Raw genomic sequence first — 16,906 nt, 5'->3', positions numbered from 1 at the left:
CCTAGTTCAGAATTTTCCCTAGTAAACTAGTTGCTTTTGAACTAATTCGTCCTGCTTTACTCCGTTTTTTTGAATAAAATCAATGTTGAATGATTTTCTTTTAAGTTGCTTCGCGTGTGCACGTTGCGTAAAATTCACTACACCCTAAACGGTACGAGAATGTAACGAAGGCAGTTTCCCAGAACAATGACGTCTACCTAGTACCCAAGATTAACAAATAGTCCAGTGTACAAGATCGATAACCGTTCTCCCCCTTATACCAAACCTTCTCATTCCAATCTCTTTAAAACCTCTTCTTCTTCTTTTCAGCCAATTATAGAATTCAATGTGTTTCTGGAACATCGGTACTCCCACTCCGAGTTATCCATGTACTCTCTGTGTAAGTTTGAATGTGCCAAAGACAATTATTGATTTTCCGCTACAATTTAGATCATCAAATCGGTATTGTTCCCTCCGAAAAAGAAGAAACCATTTCCGCTAATCTATCTTCCAACAGTCGCATTGCAGAATGTGATAAAAATGATGAATCCACATGAACTGTGAGTTTATCAAAATCTTTCTGAGCGGGAGTTTCTCAAAGCTCCGGAGCTCCGGTAGATAAATATTATATATATATATATATTAGAATACAAAAAAGTTTGGGTTGATACACAATACCTAGAAACCGTAGGTCAAGGTTAAACCTCAAAAAAGAAAGAAACTTTTGACTCGAATGTTTAATCGAGTGTTAGACCCGATAATTCAAATCAGGAAAGTTCGGAATCTGTGAAGATAACAGTTATAATAGCCAAAAATATGCAGATTTCATGCGTAACAAGTAATATTATCCAACACCTGTTTTCAGTGCAAAACTGTCAATGTGCTCATACCGACTGGAATTACACCTAAGAACTTTTAAACGAAAGATCGAACGTCTTCGTATTCATTTCAGTCCTAATGGTTATATACTTGAATTATTTGATGCTAATGATCGACAGTTCGTCGTCGACTTTGGGGATGAGCATATAGTTGAACCAATGGATACAGTAACAAAAATGAAACAGTTTAGTGGAAGGTAGGTTTTTGTGATGTTTGAAATTTCAAAAGTTAATTTTCTAACCACCTCAACGTTTTCTTTGCAGCTATAAAATAGAATACGACACATCAATTTTTTTATTTCAACCATTCCCGCTTTCTTGGTTTTTTGAAGTCTCCAATCTTCTTCTGTCTCTATATACAAGCCCTTCTATCGAATGGGTTTTTTACATGGATCAGCTGGAAATCGAAACTACCCGTCAGTTTCTGGATACAATTCTGTCAGGAAGATGTGAAATGTTAACATTTTACGGTATCGAGATCAGTTGTGAGTTTTTGACAGAGTTGATGGATAAAATACCATTGGCTAAGAGAATAATAATCGATGCTCATATTCCTTCGGATTTTAGACATCCTAATGTGAGTGTTTTATCTCTAATCTCCCATAACACTGTTCGAGTTTTTTCAGGCTCTCAAATTCTCTGGCTCACAATATAAAAACGGGCGGTGGATTACATTGGATGACCTGAAATCTGTTAGAAACGTCCACTATGTTTATTTAAATAGCACTATTTTCAACTGTAATGATATCAACCAATTCCTTCACTATTGGACGAACTGTGATGATAATATGTTTGAAGACATGGAATTACAGTTGGATGATAGTGTGGAAATTGATGTGGATGTTCTGAAGAATGAGTTGATTACATTGCAAATTGTTGATGAAACTGTTGAAACGTGTTTCTATTTGTAAGCTGCAGTTTTTCCCGTTCCACATGCACTCGTAACGTTTCTAGTCAATGAAATGACAAACAAATTTAATTGCATCCTAGGAGACCGTACCGTAGTCAAAAATATTAATTTTTCAATTATTTCAGAAAAGTCAAAAACCATCACAATCGCCGCTTTGTTTTATGTCGCTTGCAGATCTGTAAAAGCAAGAAAGCCAAATTCACAGTTCAAGAAGTGGATGATCAGCAAACAAATAAATTCGAAATACTGGAATTACTTGAGAAGAAGAAGAATCTCGAAGAGAAAAACGAAGATTCAGAGGTTTCGGAGGAGAGTAGAAGAAAGATTGCAATGGAAATCGAGGAATTGATGTGTCTTATAATCAAGAAAAACAAAAACAGATACATTTTCGAGTTTTGACTGTAACTTTGTTCATTTTGAAGGTTTTTCAATGAAATTTAATGTGTTACGTAAAGGCGAAGATGTGGGCTACAAAAAAGCTGACTGGAGCTTTTTACCAAAACTGAAACCTGGAAAGATACAAATTAAAACGTACAAATTGACAGTACTTATGAAATCAGATGTTGCCATTTTCGAAAAAAAGGTCTCGAAGGACCATCTTTACTCTTTACTAATAATATTCAACAGATTCCGTTTGTCTGTTTGTTTGTCGCCGATCATAACTCCGTCTGTACTGGACCGATTTTAATGAAACCTAGATAGATAGATAGGAAATTGCGCTTAATTGATGCCCGAACTTTTCTTTTTTCGAAAACACCCAATTTGACGTCTTCTGGAGATGATGACGTTTTTAGTGATAAATTGCTTTGAGAGAAGGAGAAAAGGTGTGTCCCGACAGGGTGGTAGAAATCCCAAAATATCAACCTAACACTACTGACTCGGTGTTTCTTTACTGCACTCTCGAGAGCGCCCGGGCCCGCATATTTGGTGTAGCGGTCTACGCAAATGACTCTTAAGCATGGGGCTGTGAGTTCGTTCCTCCCCGTGGTAAATGTTTTTTTTTTCCTTTTTGGCTATAGGAAAGTAATTTATTGAGGAACTTTTGGATTCAAATGGAATGAATGAAAAATTGGTCAATAATTTTGTTATCGTTGGAGATGTTGCAAAATTAACCTTTATTATAAGGTCGGCGGATATGCCATCGATTTGAAATTGTTTTTCGGAGGAGGACTCGAAAGTTCGATGTGAATTTTGAACCCATCTCAGATACATGATGGGAGAGAGGGAAACCGGGGAAATATGTTTTTTTTGTTAGCGAAGCCAACTAGGAAGCTAAATAAATGGAAGAACACTACTCAGGAAGAGATGGTGATTTGTGAATAAGGAACTTCGTCGTAGCTCGGTTAAACACTAAAAAAGAAATTAATTCTAGGATGCGGGTTTGTTAAAGCATGGTCTAAGTCTGCCATTCTGTTTTTTGGGAGAGGGAGGCGGCATCGCCGCCGATCAGTAAAAAACTTTCTAATAAAAATTTAAGTGAATTTTTTGTAGATGTGACATGGAAGTCTCCAGATTTCTAATTTTCAGTTTTGTGAAACGGTTTCTGATACAAACGTGAACGATTGAAATGGAAAAAAGACTGAATAACGGTTGTGTTTAACTTTCAAACCGAGAAATGTATAAACTATGTAGTTCTGAAGTAGCTCAGAGAAGAGAGGCTGCATCGCCGCCGAACAATCAAAAAAATAAGGAAGAAGGACTTTTTGGATCAAACCGGATTAAAAGATTTCCGTGTGTAAGATTTTGAGCTTGAACCTTGAAAGATTTTGAGGGAGGGAGGCGGCATCGCCGCCGATCAGTAAAAAACTTAAAAATAATACTCTAATCCTACCATGTGTATAATGAATAAAATAATGCTACTCACGCAGTGATGGTTATTTTTGAATAAGGAACTTTGCCGCAGCTCGATTGCCTTCAAAAAAGTAATAAATTCTAGCATGAGGATCTGTTAGAACATCGTCTTAATTTGCCATACTTATTTACCTTGAAGAGGGAGGGGCATCGCCGCCGATCAGTAGGGAAAAAAGAAAGAGTATAAGGAAAAACAAGAGTTATTATGCTCCAGTTCTTTGGCAAGATTATTTTTAAATAAGGAAAACATAGGAAAGTTCATATTTGTAAAAAGAAAAACCACTCATTCTAAAAGACATATTCCATCGGAATAGAAAAAATCATTGAGTGAATTCCTATCAAGCGCCGTAGGCGCTGTAAAACAGAGAAGGGTGGTGTAGAGAAGGAGGTTGAGCAGCCGTAGGCTGCGTCAACCGACTGGTGTCTATTCGATTTTTCGTGTTGAGTGAGGTACACATACATGTTCAAATATATGGCTCACCTTTAACTTTAGAGAGTTATTTTTAATTTTTCTAGTATTAATGTCATTTCCAAGTACCCTATACATTCGAGTTTTTTACTGAAAACTCAAAAACATTGATCCTGGCGGAATGTTGTTAAAACATGCGAAAACATAGTTTTTGAAAACCAATATAATATTTTGAAAACTCTATGATAGCTGATGAAACGAATGCGACAATAGATTTTTTAACGATTTTCAAGTATGTGGTTCCTCTTACTCTTGTTGATCAAATTTTCTGAAAACATCTTTTTTATTTTTCAAATTACTGCAAAAATCAAGATCTTGGCATTCTTCTTATAAAAATCTTCTTCTTGATAAAATGTAATTCGATGCATTCTTGTGGATTCGAGGAAGGATACTGATAGTAATACTCGGAAACGTTCTCATCGGGTGGCAAATACTTCAACAATTCATGTTGGGACGTCTGACTGCTCATTTTCAAAGTGCAGGTTTCAAAAGAGGAATTCTTTGAGACCACCTGAAAACATGTTTTCAACTATAATATATGAAAGAAAATCGCCAAAATACACAATTTGGGGAGAAATTGAACAAGTTCCTCTTCGATACCTGACATAGGACCACATTTTTCGTCCGAAATGGAGAAAATACCCGTTTCCGGCAGAAATTAAGGAATTGAGAAAACTTCGACAAAAATAAGGAATCTACACGTTAAACACTGGAAGTTCGCCACCAGAATCAGAAAAGAAGTCAGTTTTCCAGTGATAAAAGTTTTATTCCTAAACGCTACCTTGATTTCAGAAGGTTCCCTAGTAACTGTAACTAGTTGTTTTTGAACAAAGCAGCTCTGTTATTGCCATTTTTGGGAATAAAACCTGTTTTTATGATTAAAAAATGTTGGATTACTGATTTCAAAAAGCCACTTCGAAAAGACAGAGGGTAAATATGTATCCGTGAATACAACCAGAAATTCGTCAACATTGGTTTCCTGGTTAGAAATATAGATAAACATCTTCGGAATGGACCGAGTTAAGACTATCTGCGGTATAAGCCAATCAATATTTTGGTAAGAATCTCAAAAGTTATTTATTCATCTAAAAAATTCTTGAGTGCGTCGCTGATATGTTAAAATAGTCACACTTGTTAGAGCGTCATTATTCCAAAATAACTTTGAAATCTTGAAGAAACACTTGGGAACTTTCCCTTGTCAGTGCTGTGTATAAAAGCAACCAGAACTTTTGAAAACATCTTCTAGGTTGCTCCCAACTCACATCAAATAGGCCTTGAATCTCTTTTCCACTGAGCGAAGCCAAATTGACTAGAAATACTTTGAGATGATAAAACCATTTTAAGTCAGCTGCACGAATAGGTTGAAACGTAATAAGATTGATGTATGTAGCCAATTTCCATTGATCCGTATTAGATAAATGCTCAATTAATTTCGTAGACTGTGCAATGTATTCCGATCCGCTCTGAAGATAAAGAGAATGAAGAGTTCCTGATTCGAATCGAGAAACAACGTCTAATGATGTATCTAAATCACGGACGAGAAGCACCAAACGTTCGGCATGAATTTTGAATACCGGAAAACTGTCCATTATTCGAAACATCAGATGTTCATCAATGATGCTCTCACGGACACAATCGAAATAGAATTTTTCAAAAATAAGTTTCGGTTGGATGATGATTGATCGTAAGTCATTCGCCACGATATTGATCGGTTTCCCAGTTAAAGTTCGGATACATTTCCGATTTTGTAATTGAGATATCTTGCACTTGTTTCCAGCCTTCACGTATTGAAACTTGCAGTTATTAATACGCAATTCTAGAGAACTTTTAAAGAACTCTATTCCAATGAAGTGGCAACGAGACGTTTGATGATCAACGATAGATCGTAGACATGATGACACTTTTCGGATAGACAATCTGAACAAACTTCAATTTATAACAAACAACTGAAATCATCCAGTAAAGTTTGTGAACCAATAATTTTTTCCAATGTTAAATCGGAAATTGGTTGAGTCACCCAAACCTAACGTACCTATTGAATAGATTCAACTCTCCAATGACTTTGGTCAGTGTTTCAATTGGCAAATCAGAGAATGTTGCAGTTCTAAAAAGTTTCAAATTTCAATTGATACTGGTTTCTCTATTAAAAACACTTTCCTTTTCTCAATGTCATCTGAATTTTCAATGAAGCTCATTTCAATAAAAACGTATAGATATTCGAAAGAAAACAGTAATATGAATAGAAATGATGGTGCTTGTACGAGTAATTAGGAGACAGATAGACCAGGGCGGATGGTTTCTGCTCAGCCCTTCACCATCTGCTCGATTCTGATCCTTTAATTAGATAGTGTGCAAAAAAAGCCGCCAGATATTATTATAATTGGAGAGCTTGTTTGTTGTTTACCGGTTTCAAGTAATTAATCTCAATTGTACAGGAGGCCAACTCGAACACGTTTCAATTAAGATTTCTTTAGAAACCGTACAGACACACGTATATACGAAGTTTATTGCGGAGATACGAAGTTTATTGTAATTTATAAGTAGAATTTCCGCAGAAAGAATTTTTTGCAGAAATTTTATTTTCACACAAATTTTATTTAGATTTTTTAAAATTATTTCTTTGAACTTCTTTTCTTCACAAAACAGCGACTGCGATGTCTATTCATTGCCTCTAGGTTAAAGGCGCATGGACTTATGCCGATGGGTCTCGCGGCGACGACACAGAGGAAACGAGTTACACCGTAGGCAGTCCAACACTTGCCGTTGTAATTTTCTTTTTTTTCGGTTTTGGCTTGTATTTTCTCGTTTTTGGCCTAAATTTTAGATAATTTTGATTGAAAAAAATAGAAGAAGAGGATATTGTTCGGTTGGACCGAAATTTATCAATGACTGTTATGAAATTTCTGTTGATTTCCACCTCAGAACATTTTATTTTTTTATTTTTGGCCTAAACTCAACTTTTTTAATTTTCTCCCGAATTTTTCAAACGATTCTCACAAAATTAAAGTAACTAAATATGTTTTTTCTTTAAACTATTACGATAAAGTTTGGAGCTTCCCAAATTTTAGCATTAACATTTTTTGTCTTCTATTGCCTGCTTTCTGTTTCTTTTTCTGTGATAGAGTTTTTGAAATAATTTATTTTCAGGTAACACCATAACGATGCCAAAGGAAATCAAGGAGATCAAGGACTTCTTGGTCAAGGCCCGTAGAAAGGATGCCAAGTCCGTCAAGATAAAGAAGAACACCAACAACACCAAGTTCAAGGTCCGCTGCGCCAGCTACCTCTACACCCTCGTCGTCGCCGTAAGTTTTCTTATCTTATATTTATAAAATAAATAAATAGCTGATTTTTTCAACGTAAACAGATTTCTATGATAAAACTCGGACTAAAAATGAGTAACTTCTGTAAAACTTCATGAGTGGATTCGATCAGAGCTACAACTTTCTATAGTTTATGAAGAGCACTGAAATTTAATTTGGGTGTTTCTTCGAGCTCGATTCCTTTCAAAACATGGTTTTTGTAAAATTTGATTTAAAATAGTAATTTTAACGAAAATGTTAATGAAATTTTTCTTTCAGGACAAGGATAAGGCCGAGAAGCTGAAGCAATCCCTCCCACCAGGCATTCAAGTCAAGGAGCTCAAGTAGATAAATCCACTCTGTTCGATGCTCATTGTTGGTTTCTTTACATTATGAATGTTTACACGTTACATCTTCTGGTTTTGAATTTCCATTAACACAAAATATTGAGAGCGCAGATAATCAGAATTCTTTATGAGCAAATGGTGTGAAACATGGAGAGGAGAATGGAAACCAAGAAACCCGGGAAAATAGTTCAATGATAAATCAAGTGGTGACTAGTTATATGAGTTGTGCTCGCAATGTGGATCGTCAGGTGTGTGCGCCATCCAGGGGCATTTCAGATTTGATTGGCCGCATGGATTGTGACCGATAGCGCAGTACCTGTAAATGTTTTAAACATTTGTTTACTTGGAACTTGAGAATATGAGTGACTGTTGTTTCCAGTAAGGAATAGCTTACCAATCGTGATAGAAGAATAGATACATGGTTGTGAAGAGCACAGAGACATAGAAGACCAGCGAAAGCAGTTCCAACCTCCTGATGACCGCTTGCCATTTTGTATTAATATCCTCTTGTGGAATAAGAGTCATCATTTCTGACCTGGAAACAAAAAAGTTTCAAAATATCTTTAAAAGTGTTAACCTGATCTCCGCGATAGTTCTATCCATTCTGGTGACCCCGTTGGCGATATCTTCCAGTGCTTGTTCGTAGTACTGATAAATAAGCATATTGTCATATTGTGACATGCTCAAGCGTCTCCGAATCGATTCTCGAGCTGGTGTTGGATTGTCCTGGAAAACGTTCGATCATGTTGGTAAGACTTTCTAACGTAAGTGAATGCAAATTTGAAAACCAAAAAATTGGGTAAAATCAAAAATTTGTGTCATATGCACCTGGTGATAAGCGTGAATGTGTTGCATGTGGAACGGACTGTTCCCGTTATCCGGTCCACCATTTCCAGGTCCTCCACTACCAGGTCGTGGAAGCAAAGAAAGCAATGAGGCTGCAACACCTCGAGCTTTATCTCGTATTCCGGTCCGTACATGACCGTTCGATAGAAGGTGTTCCTGAAATAGAGTGTGGGTGAGAGTGAGGTGATCGGGATAGATCGAGGTTGATGAGACTGACATAACTTCAATTAGTGATGACCAGTTTGTCATTAATGTGAGAGAGAATCATGCTTAATAACCAAACATTTTGAAAATGAATGCTGCCAATGAGCATGCTGGCTGGGAGAATTGATGGGTATCCTCATTTTCTACAACTTACCGATGGTGGTTGACTCATTGTTTGCGGACGATAGCGGGAGAGTTTTCTGGAAAATATGATTCAGATTTAAATGACTTGTAGAGAGAAAGCTGCAAAAGACCGAATGAAGCTATATTTTTTCTAATAATTCACGTCCTTAACTGTATTCTCAGCCAATTGCACATCCCGCTACGCTTTATACTATACTCACCGAGCAATTTTCGACGGTGAAATATCGAAAGATAACCATTTCAGATACCAAGGAACATTATGTTTCACTCTTGATTCCCTTTCCAAATAAACAAACATTGAAGTGGTGACAGTTGACATTCCAATTATTGCCAAAAGTATAAAATAATATAAACCAATCAAAGGTATTCCTGAAAATGATCCCCGTCCTCTTCGATTTGTTCCCATTGAAAATTTGGGCATATCTTCGACAATTGCAAGCAGAATAACGGACATACTCATCAGAGTCATGATTCCGAGACGGAATTTCGCATCCCTGAAAGTTTTTTAAAAGTTGAAAACAAAGTGTATTCAATGAAAATCCCTGACCTCATTCTTCCACTTGTACTTGGTGTGTGAAATCCAATAACTGATACCAGTGTTATCATTGTACTAGGTATCACCAAGTTGAACACTGAAATTACAGATTTATCATCAAAACTCCTCTGAAAAAGTGACTGACCATAATAAAAACTTTGCCGTTTCATAACCAAGGTGATAATTATCATCTCCCAAAAAAGGGGTGGATCCAAATAGTCATACAGAAATCCATCAGAATGTACCGAGCTATTGTGGGTGTCCAACTCCCATTCTTGATTGTCATAGAAATCAATTAACGATAAATTCTGAGAATAAAGGGAGTATTTGATGGAGTCGTTGGAATGAGCCCATGAGCCGAAGAGTAGTGTGCATTGTTGACTGAAAATAATAATATTTTTTAATGGAAAATATAATGAAAAAGTTGAAAAGTAGGTCCTGGCCGGGTTCGAACCGGCGACCTTCTGCGTGTGAAGCAGACGTGATAACCTCTACACCACAGGACCGACGGGAGAAACTGTCTCCCGGTGGCATAGGGAAAACTGCGGGAAACAAAAGAAGATTCAACTCACACATCAAATGGGAAGAATTTGACATCCAATTTGCACAGAGATTCAGATGAAAATGGAATATAATAACGGACGTGACCAGTATAATTCACTCTGATATCATTATTTGATTGGAGTTTGACGGCGTCGTTGAAGTTCAGACTGAAAGATCAATCAATGGTCATGGTTAATCTCATGTTCAGGATGCACAAGTTTTCTAAAAAGAAATAAATCTCTTTGACATCTAACATCATCTCGATTCTTCTAACACCCCATTAAGGCTGTATAAACGAAAATGAAAGGATAGGGATAACCAAAAAAAAAGGAGATATGGTTTAAAAATATTGTAACCTAATCTATTCTCATTTAGAGGTTATGTTATTGCTACTGATTTAAGAGATTCAGAGAAGAAGAGATAAAAAAGAAAAACTGAAAGAGGCGACAAGAATTCAGAAGAAGGCGAAGAAGAAGAAGACGAAGAACACGTTCCAACAGACCTGTGAATAGAAGAAGAGATTCAGAGATGGACGGTTTATGACTACAAACACACTTATATCCCATTACGTGTTTTTTCTCTCTGATCCTCTGAATCATTTTCTGTTCATGACACTGCAACTACTACTACTGATACTTAGAATCAGAAACAAAACTGAAAACTGCTTAATTTTTGCATAATTAGCTTGCTCTTACCCAGTGGGACATCAGTAGTCTTACTGTATGTTATCTATCGAACAAATCATTGGGTACAGGTGACTACTGTAGTGGTTTCATAGAGGTTTTGGATTCAATCCTGCTTAGATTCAGTTAGTTTTTTTCTTTCATTATTGGTCTGAAGGAAAATCTAGGATCATTGTAGGAATTATGTAGATTTCAAAACTCTCGTAGAGCAAAAAATTCTTTAAAAAACGTTCCTGCAACCACTACAAGCAATAAGATAAGGCAATAAGTCACCATAAATTTTTTTATCCGAAAAAAGTTTTTAGAGATGTTCGATCATTATCTACCTACCGTTCCTCTCTTCATCCATTTTCACTTTTCTTTCACTTTCCATTTCCTCATTAAATAGTCTAAAAAGATCAATTTTGACACATTACCTTATCCAAACAGGGTCTTATCTATGGTCTTACCTGTAATACAACGAAAATTCTGGAATCCAAATATCGGAACTCGACAAGAATATCTCTTCGGCTCCCTCATAGCTCGGTGGGTTCCATTTCAGAAATTCGTCCTCCCAGTACTGAAAATTTTGAATTATGTTAGAAAGTTTACGATAGAGCGCATTTGCTCTTTCAGCCATGCAGCGCATTTGTATCTTCTCTCAATAGAAACCTTTTTTCTGTGGCTTGTGTGTTTGTGGTTCCACCCGTAACTTCTTCTCTGACTTTTTGCAGTTTTTTCTATGTGTAACATTACAAATTCCCTTCTAAGCTCCACCCACTTTTTCTCTATTCCCTTTAACTTCCTCGATATGTCTTCTTCTTATCAAGTACGTCTTCTAACTGGTCTTCTTGAAGGACGACCTTCAAAATTCTATTTCCTATTTTCTACCCATTCGGTTTTCCTCGTCTCATTTGTTTTGGTTCTGTTGCTTTCACTTCTTTCCCTTCCCAAAATTTGAATTCTCAATGCACGCGCTCTTTCTCTCTTCTTCCTTACTACGACGTCGTATAAGTCTTGGCTCCCAATGGGGCCGAGCGGTCCTGTGGTGTAGAGGTTATCACGTCTGCTTCACACGCAGAAGGTCGCCGGTTCGAACCCGGCCAGGACCTACTCCTTTTTCTATTTTCTGATTCGTTTTGATTTGAAAAAGAAGTTTATAGAAATATTTCATGATTATACTTTCCTGAATAGGGATGCTCAAGTTAAAACAATTTTCCAACTTCAAACAAATCTCCAAGTGTATACGACTGAGATAAATCAGTTTCAAATATATTTCGAATGAACTTTTTCTACTGAAAATACTTTCTTCTGTCAGGCTATATGCAAATGTTTTTAATTGTTCAGAAGGCGCTAAACTGGCCTTGGAGGGTAGAGAAAGAATTGTCCACTTCTTTTCCTATTTGCCCATTCGCACTTTCCCCCTTCTCTTTCTTTTTCTTATTACTATCCTGCGCCATTCGGAATCATCATATTGGCATTATAGAAGATTGGCATCTCCCTCTTTTTTCTTTTTTTTGAATAATTTTTTTCAGAACCAGATTTTCAGAAATGCTTCGGATACCCTTACTACTACTATTTTGTCTCTGGACAACTACAATCCATGCTCAAACTATGTCCAAAACTAGTAAGCCTCGATCAGTCTTTTTTTGCTTGAAAAATTAATTTTAACTATTCTACAGTAATCGATTTCTGCTCTCCCACCGATCCAAGTTCGTGTGGTGTCGGTGGAAAATGTGTGGAACTTTCATTGGGAAATCGTTGTGAATGTCCGAATGGATTTATGGGAAGACAGTGCCAGAGTAAGTACAAAACGAGCAGTATCTCGTTTGGTGGTCACTAAAAATTAACGGGATCATGATTTTCGGAATCAGCGGAGTGATTCGGTTCAGAAAAGTATAATCATGACCTGGTTTGGTTGACTTTAAAATTTTTGAAAATTTAGAAGAAATGAAATTCGAGGAAGTGAAAAGATGAATCAAAAAGAGTTTTTATTCAAGAAAAAAGAAAAACTACTGATTTTATTATTTTTATACTTAAAGTTAACTAGAAAAACGAAGAATTCGTAAAGTTACAACATACTGAAAGTTTATATTTTTCAGGATTTTTCAAAAACATTCGTGTTACAGTTAATACACGAATCTTGAAGTAAATAAATTTGAAATTAGCGGTTCTCTTGTTTCTAGTCATAATCAGGCTCAGAATTTCTTAAATGTTCAAAAAACATTCCCTTCTTTCCAGGGCCATGCCAAGATGTTTACAAAAGTTGTGCTCGATGGAAATCCGAGGAACGATGTCATTGGACTCGTCCCATTTCCCCATTCTTTGCAGACAACTGTGCACTTTCTTGTGGTCAATGCAGGAATAACGGGAAACGTGAGTGCAATTAGCTCTTTACTTTCCCAAGAAAGAGTTTCAGAACTGGCTCTGGCCTTACCACCAATTCTCGACAATATCGAGTGGTTTGTCGGTAGATGGGAGTCAAGAACAAGTGCTCCGTACAGGTTAGTTTCAATATTTTTTACTTGAACTAATTTCATCAATTTCCAGATTCCCTGAACCAATGTCCGGTCCTTACAAGGAGATTCTGGATGTCCAAATATCCGAAGTACCCGCTTTCGACAGGCCGCCCGTCAATATTTCGTGAGTTTTTAGAGTTTCAAAGATTATAAAAAAGAGAAATATGATATTCAGCCTTGTTTTGGATTTTTGAGTTTTGAATTGGTTATACATATAAAAAGAAGACGTCAGAGATTAGAAGAAGAGAGTGGCGGCCGAGTTGGGTTTCTAGGCCATCGCGAAACTGTGATCTTTACAGAATTCGTGCGGAAAGTCTCGATGGAACAGATGTTCACGTGGAATTCGGATTTCTGACGTCGAAGCCATTCCACGAGGATACTGGATTTGTTGAGTTGAACAAACCAGATACTGGGGATGATTTGGTTTCAATTGAGTTGGTTACTAACACTGGTGAGTTCTCAAACTATAAAAAAGTGTACAAAATGTTTGATGCTTTTTTCCAAGAATCTCAATATCCTGTTCTCTTTTCAGGTCTCATGTTAATCGAAGAAGGCACAGTCCGTGGAACCCAAATCCGTTTAGAGACCAAATACAAAAAAGCGATGCCAGGAGTATTCAGAAATGAAATTGTCAAATCGAAGAGAATGTTCAATTTGATAAACCCGAATTCTCTGGAGGAGAGAGTGGTTACTGTGGATTCAAGAGGTGTCACAAGCAAGTGGTTGAAGAGGTAACCGATCAATTATGAAACTGTATAGAATCTTTCCCTATTTCCAGATACAAGAAAGTGTTCAACTACATGACAGACCTGATACCGACCCCAATTGAGAAAAAGAAGAAGAAATCGTTTTAATTTATTTTTTTCAAAAACTCACCAATTCGAAACTGCCCGATAGACTGATGGTGTTCTTGACGGCGTCCTGAAACACGGGTTTTTTCGTTTTTAGACACATTTTTGTTCCAAATTTCTTTTCAAAACTTGTTTGAATATTAGAAAATAAAATGAAAACTTACCAATTTGACAATTTGATACAGAAATACACTCATGGAGACTGATATGACTTTTTTCGGATGCGTGACAGGGCGGGTGCCTTTTCTGAAAAATAAGGGACTATAAATTTTTGGATTCTCAGCTGAAACATTTCTGTCCCTCGCCTCTATTTTGTCACGTTTTTTCTGCAGAATTACTGTATGTATCTAATCGAATTCTTTCCAAAATTCATGCTCTACTGCTCCCTATCCATTACTCTTTTTTCAAGACGAACCCTTTCCTCAATTCACAAAAGCTTCTAAACAAGACAACCGGAACAATTTAATTTTGAAACCTTCTTCTCCTTCTTCCGACAGAATTCCAAAAGTGGAACTCGGATGAAACTTTTGAGTAATTTCATTTGAATGAAATTAGGTTAAACAAGAAAGATTTTCTAGTTGGAACTTTTTAGAGAAACGGTTTCTTAGAAGAAAAAAGGAGGTTAACGAAGGTTTTGATTTTGATCAATTTCAAAAAGTTTTTCTCCCAGAATCCCCGGATTTTTCTTTTTTCCCCTTCTTTTCCACTACTCATCCCGATTTTCCTACTTTTTCCTTCTTTCCCCTTTTCCCATCTGATTACATAATTGCCTTCATTTATTCTATTCTAGAAGACTCTCTCCCTTAACGTCTTCTAACTTTACTCCTTCATCTCCTTGCTCCAAAAAATAGAGAGTGAGAGACGCAGACATCGAGAAAAGTCTCAAAATCCAGAAAAGAAAAGTTTCATAAAATGCATAAAAAGAGTATACAACTTCAAGCCAAAGTGTCAGTCTTCTTGACCTGGAATATGTGGTCCCATGAGGGAAAAGACCCAAGAATATATGACGTCTTCTTTTTTCTTTTCATGTTTTTGTTTCGTCAAAATGTGAGAAAAAATCAGAAGAAAACTATGGGTCAAACATGATGTCATTTGGGTCGAGGAACTGAAACAAGGCAACAAATATTGTAAATGAGTCACATAGAAGTTTAACAAATGACCAGAAGATGCATCGAACTCCTGTTCAACTCTGCACTTTGCTGTCAGAACAAAACACTCTTGAAATCTCAACTAACCGATAATATCTCAACAAATCATCGTGTAATCGATAGGTGACTGGAATATCCGCCCGTCGAAGGGTTTTGAAATTCTCCGGTAATAAATAATCATTTCGTCCGAATGCTCTTTTGAGCCTTTCCATCGGAAGTAGTTCTTCTTCCTCTTCTTCGATTCCTTTCTTAGATTCGGTATGATGAAAGGGACTGGAAGACGTAGATATGACGTCTTCTGATTCTGGATCTTCTGAATAATGGGGCTGTTGTTCTTGAGGAGGTGTGGATAGATGGTGGGAGTGATAGGGAGTAAGGTCATCTGGAAAAAGGAAAATGCTTTATTGCAGAATGTCTATATAACATACCTTCCACCTGATGACTCTGACGTCTTCTGAGTTCATTCTGGAGAGTTGTTGATGACGTGTAGCCAACAAATATCAGAAATATAAAATTTAATCGAAAAAGTAGAAAGAATAATGAGTGCGGATTCAATATGACACTCGAATATCGACGTTTCTTCATCTCCACATAGTTCTGAAAATATCAAAGATGGAACAAAAGATTTGAAGGATACTCACAAAAAAAGAACGATTTACGGAAAATCAGTAAAAAAACACGAGACCTCCTAACAAGAGATACGATTCCCATAAAATTCAAATCCCAAAAAGAAGTCTAGTCAAGATTTCATCGAAATCTTGGTAAGAGAAAGAAGACGTCGGTGTGTATCGTCTGTCGTTGAGCTTCTGAAGAAGGTATTCCGGATGTTCCGGTGTACGTATTATGTACACATACTAGATGACTTCAGAAGACATAGAGAAGACGTTAGGGAAGAGGAGAAGGAGGAGGAGATTCGGAAATGTGGAGGACGGGAAGTCGTGGAGAAAAGGAGGACGAAAGCATATGAATTGTTTTAACCGAAAATTTTGGAAAAATGGGGGCAGGTAAGAGGTTTTTGGATAGGTAAGATAACGATGGGGGAATAGAAATCTTAGAATTTCAAAATTTTTCTACGACAAGTTATTAGAACCTTGTAATAGTTGAAAAATGACGGTTTCCAATACAAACCACCTGATTTCGGAGTTGATGGCTGAGAGTTTCAAAATAAATTTTCGAGGTCATCAATAGAGTTATTCTAATCACACTGATCGCAGTTTTGACCAACGCCTATCGCTTTTGTTTCGGATTCTGGACCAAAATTTTACAGTAAGGAAGTTAGTGTCTCAGTGGGTCATCACGTTTCTGAGCAAGCTTAGAGCTTTACAGAAACTTGAACAAACTTACAAAAACTATGCTGAAATTTCAAAGTAAAGCCACCAGAAATCTTAAAAATTCATAAATGAACCCAGTTGTCTAAACCGAAAAACAAAACCCATATACATATGACTAGAACAAAAAAGAATGTACACATACAAATTTCGTCTTTCTCTCTCTCTGTTTCTCTTATGACTCCCTTTTAAAAAAGAACATAACAGGCCATAACAAGACGTCTAAATCCCCCGGACCGCCCGTTTCTTCGGGGGTTTTTGGAATTTCCAAGGAACCCCGGGTTTTCTGAAGAAGAGAGAAAAGAAGAAGAAAGAAGAAGAAGACAAGAAAAAGTTTTTGCCCGAAAAACACAAAAATCTTTCTTTTTTTAGTTGGTAGCCCTGTCTTCC

General features: G+C 36.8%; 6 protein-coding genes across 6 annotated transcripts; 3 read left to right on the top strand and 3 right to left on the bottom strand.

The window, feature by feature from the left end:
* Nucleotides 1-325: 325 nt before the first annotated feature.
* On the top strand, nucleotides 326-2,166 carry GCK72_019601 (uncharacterized protein; the record flags this gene model as incomplete). Its single annotated transcript, XM_053733116.1, has 6 exons — nucleotides 326-379; nucleotides 430-539; nucleotides 932-1,054; nucleotides 1,122-1,434; nucleotides 1,484-1,764; nucleotides 1,893-2,166. 6 exons carry the CDS (start codon nucleotides 326-328, stop codon nucleotides 2,164-2,166), a joined length of 1,155 nt encoding a protein of 384 aa, XP_053582029.1.
* Nucleotides 2,167-4,394: 2,228 nt separating this feature from the next.
* On the bottom strand, nucleotides 4,395-7,158 carry GCK72_019600 (uncharacterized protein; the record flags this gene model as incomplete). Its single annotated transcript, XM_053733115.1, has 4 exons — nucleotides 4,395-4,598; nucleotides 5,350-6,004; nucleotides 6,120-6,191; nucleotides 7,127-7,158. 4 exons carry the CDS (start codon nucleotides 7,156-7,158, stop codon nucleotides 4,395-4,397), a joined length of 963 nt encoding a protein of 320 aa, XP_053582028.1.
* A 90-nt stretch (nucleotides 7,159-7,248) lies between these two features.
* GCK72_019599 (uncharacterized protein) lies at nucleotides 7,249-7,737 on the top strand (the record flags this gene model as incomplete). Its single annotated transcript, XM_003115737.2, has 2 exons — nucleotides 7,249-7,392; nucleotides 7,669-7,737. The coding sequence occupies 2 exons, from the start codon at nucleotides 7,249-7,251 to the stop codon at nucleotides 7,735-7,737; spliced, it is 213 nt and encodes a 70-aa protein (XP_003115785.1).
* Nucleotides 7,738-7,946: 209 nt separating this feature from the next.
* GCK72_019598 (uncharacterized protein) lies at nucleotides 7,947-11,319 on the bottom strand (the record flags this gene model as incomplete). The annotated part of the gene is made up of 10 exons (XM_053733114.1): nucleotides 7,947-8,052; nucleotides 8,131-8,271; nucleotides 8,314-8,462; nucleotides 8,565-8,738; nucleotides 8,941-8,986; nucleotides 9,131-9,424; nucleotides 9,478-9,562; nucleotides 9,611-9,846; nucleotides 10,038-10,175; nucleotides 11,141-11,319. 10 exons carry the CDS (start codon nucleotides 11,317-11,319, stop codon nucleotides 7,947-7,949), a joined length of 1,548 nt encoding a protein of 515 aa, XP_053582027.1.
* Nucleotides 11,320-12,221: 902 nt separating this feature from the next.
* Nucleotides 12,222-14,043, top strand: GCK72_019597 (uncharacterized protein; the record flags this gene model as incomplete). The annotated part of the gene is made up of 8 exons (XM_003115835.2): nucleotides 12,222-12,297; nucleotides 12,353-12,472; nucleotides 12,912-13,046; nucleotides 13,090-13,174; nucleotides 13,221-13,313; nucleotides 13,489-13,640; nucleotides 13,722-13,920; nucleotides 13,968-14,043. The coding sequence occupies 8 exons, from the start codon at nucleotides 12,222-12,224 to the stop codon at nucleotides 14,041-14,043; spliced, it is 936 nt and encodes a 311-aa protein (XP_003115883.2).
* Nucleotides 14,044-14,053: 10 nt separating this feature from the next.
* Nucleotides 14,054-15,773, bottom strand: GCK72_019596 (uncharacterized protein; the record flags this gene model as incomplete). Its single annotated transcript, XM_053733113.1, has 4 exons — nucleotides 14,054-14,110; nucleotides 14,205-14,286; nucleotides 15,276-15,570; nucleotides 15,617-15,773. 4 exons carry the CDS (start codon nucleotides 15,771-15,773, stop codon nucleotides 14,054-14,056), a joined length of 591 nt encoding a protein of 196 aa, XP_053582026.1.
* Between the last annotated feature and the right edge of the window lie 1,133 nt (nucleotides 15,774-16,906).

The sequence above is a fragment of the Caenorhabditis remanei genome, chromosome V (genome assembly GCF_010183535.1).
Source record: "Caenorhabditis remanei strain PX506 chromosome V, whole genome shotgun sequence".
Lineage (NCBI taxonomy): Eukaryota > Metazoa > Nematoda > Chromadorea > Rhabditida > Rhabditidae > Caenorhabditis > Caenorhabditis remanei.
The sequence above is the reverse complement of the archived record's forward strand: the minus strand, read 5'-3'. Positions and strand labels throughout refer to the sequence as shown.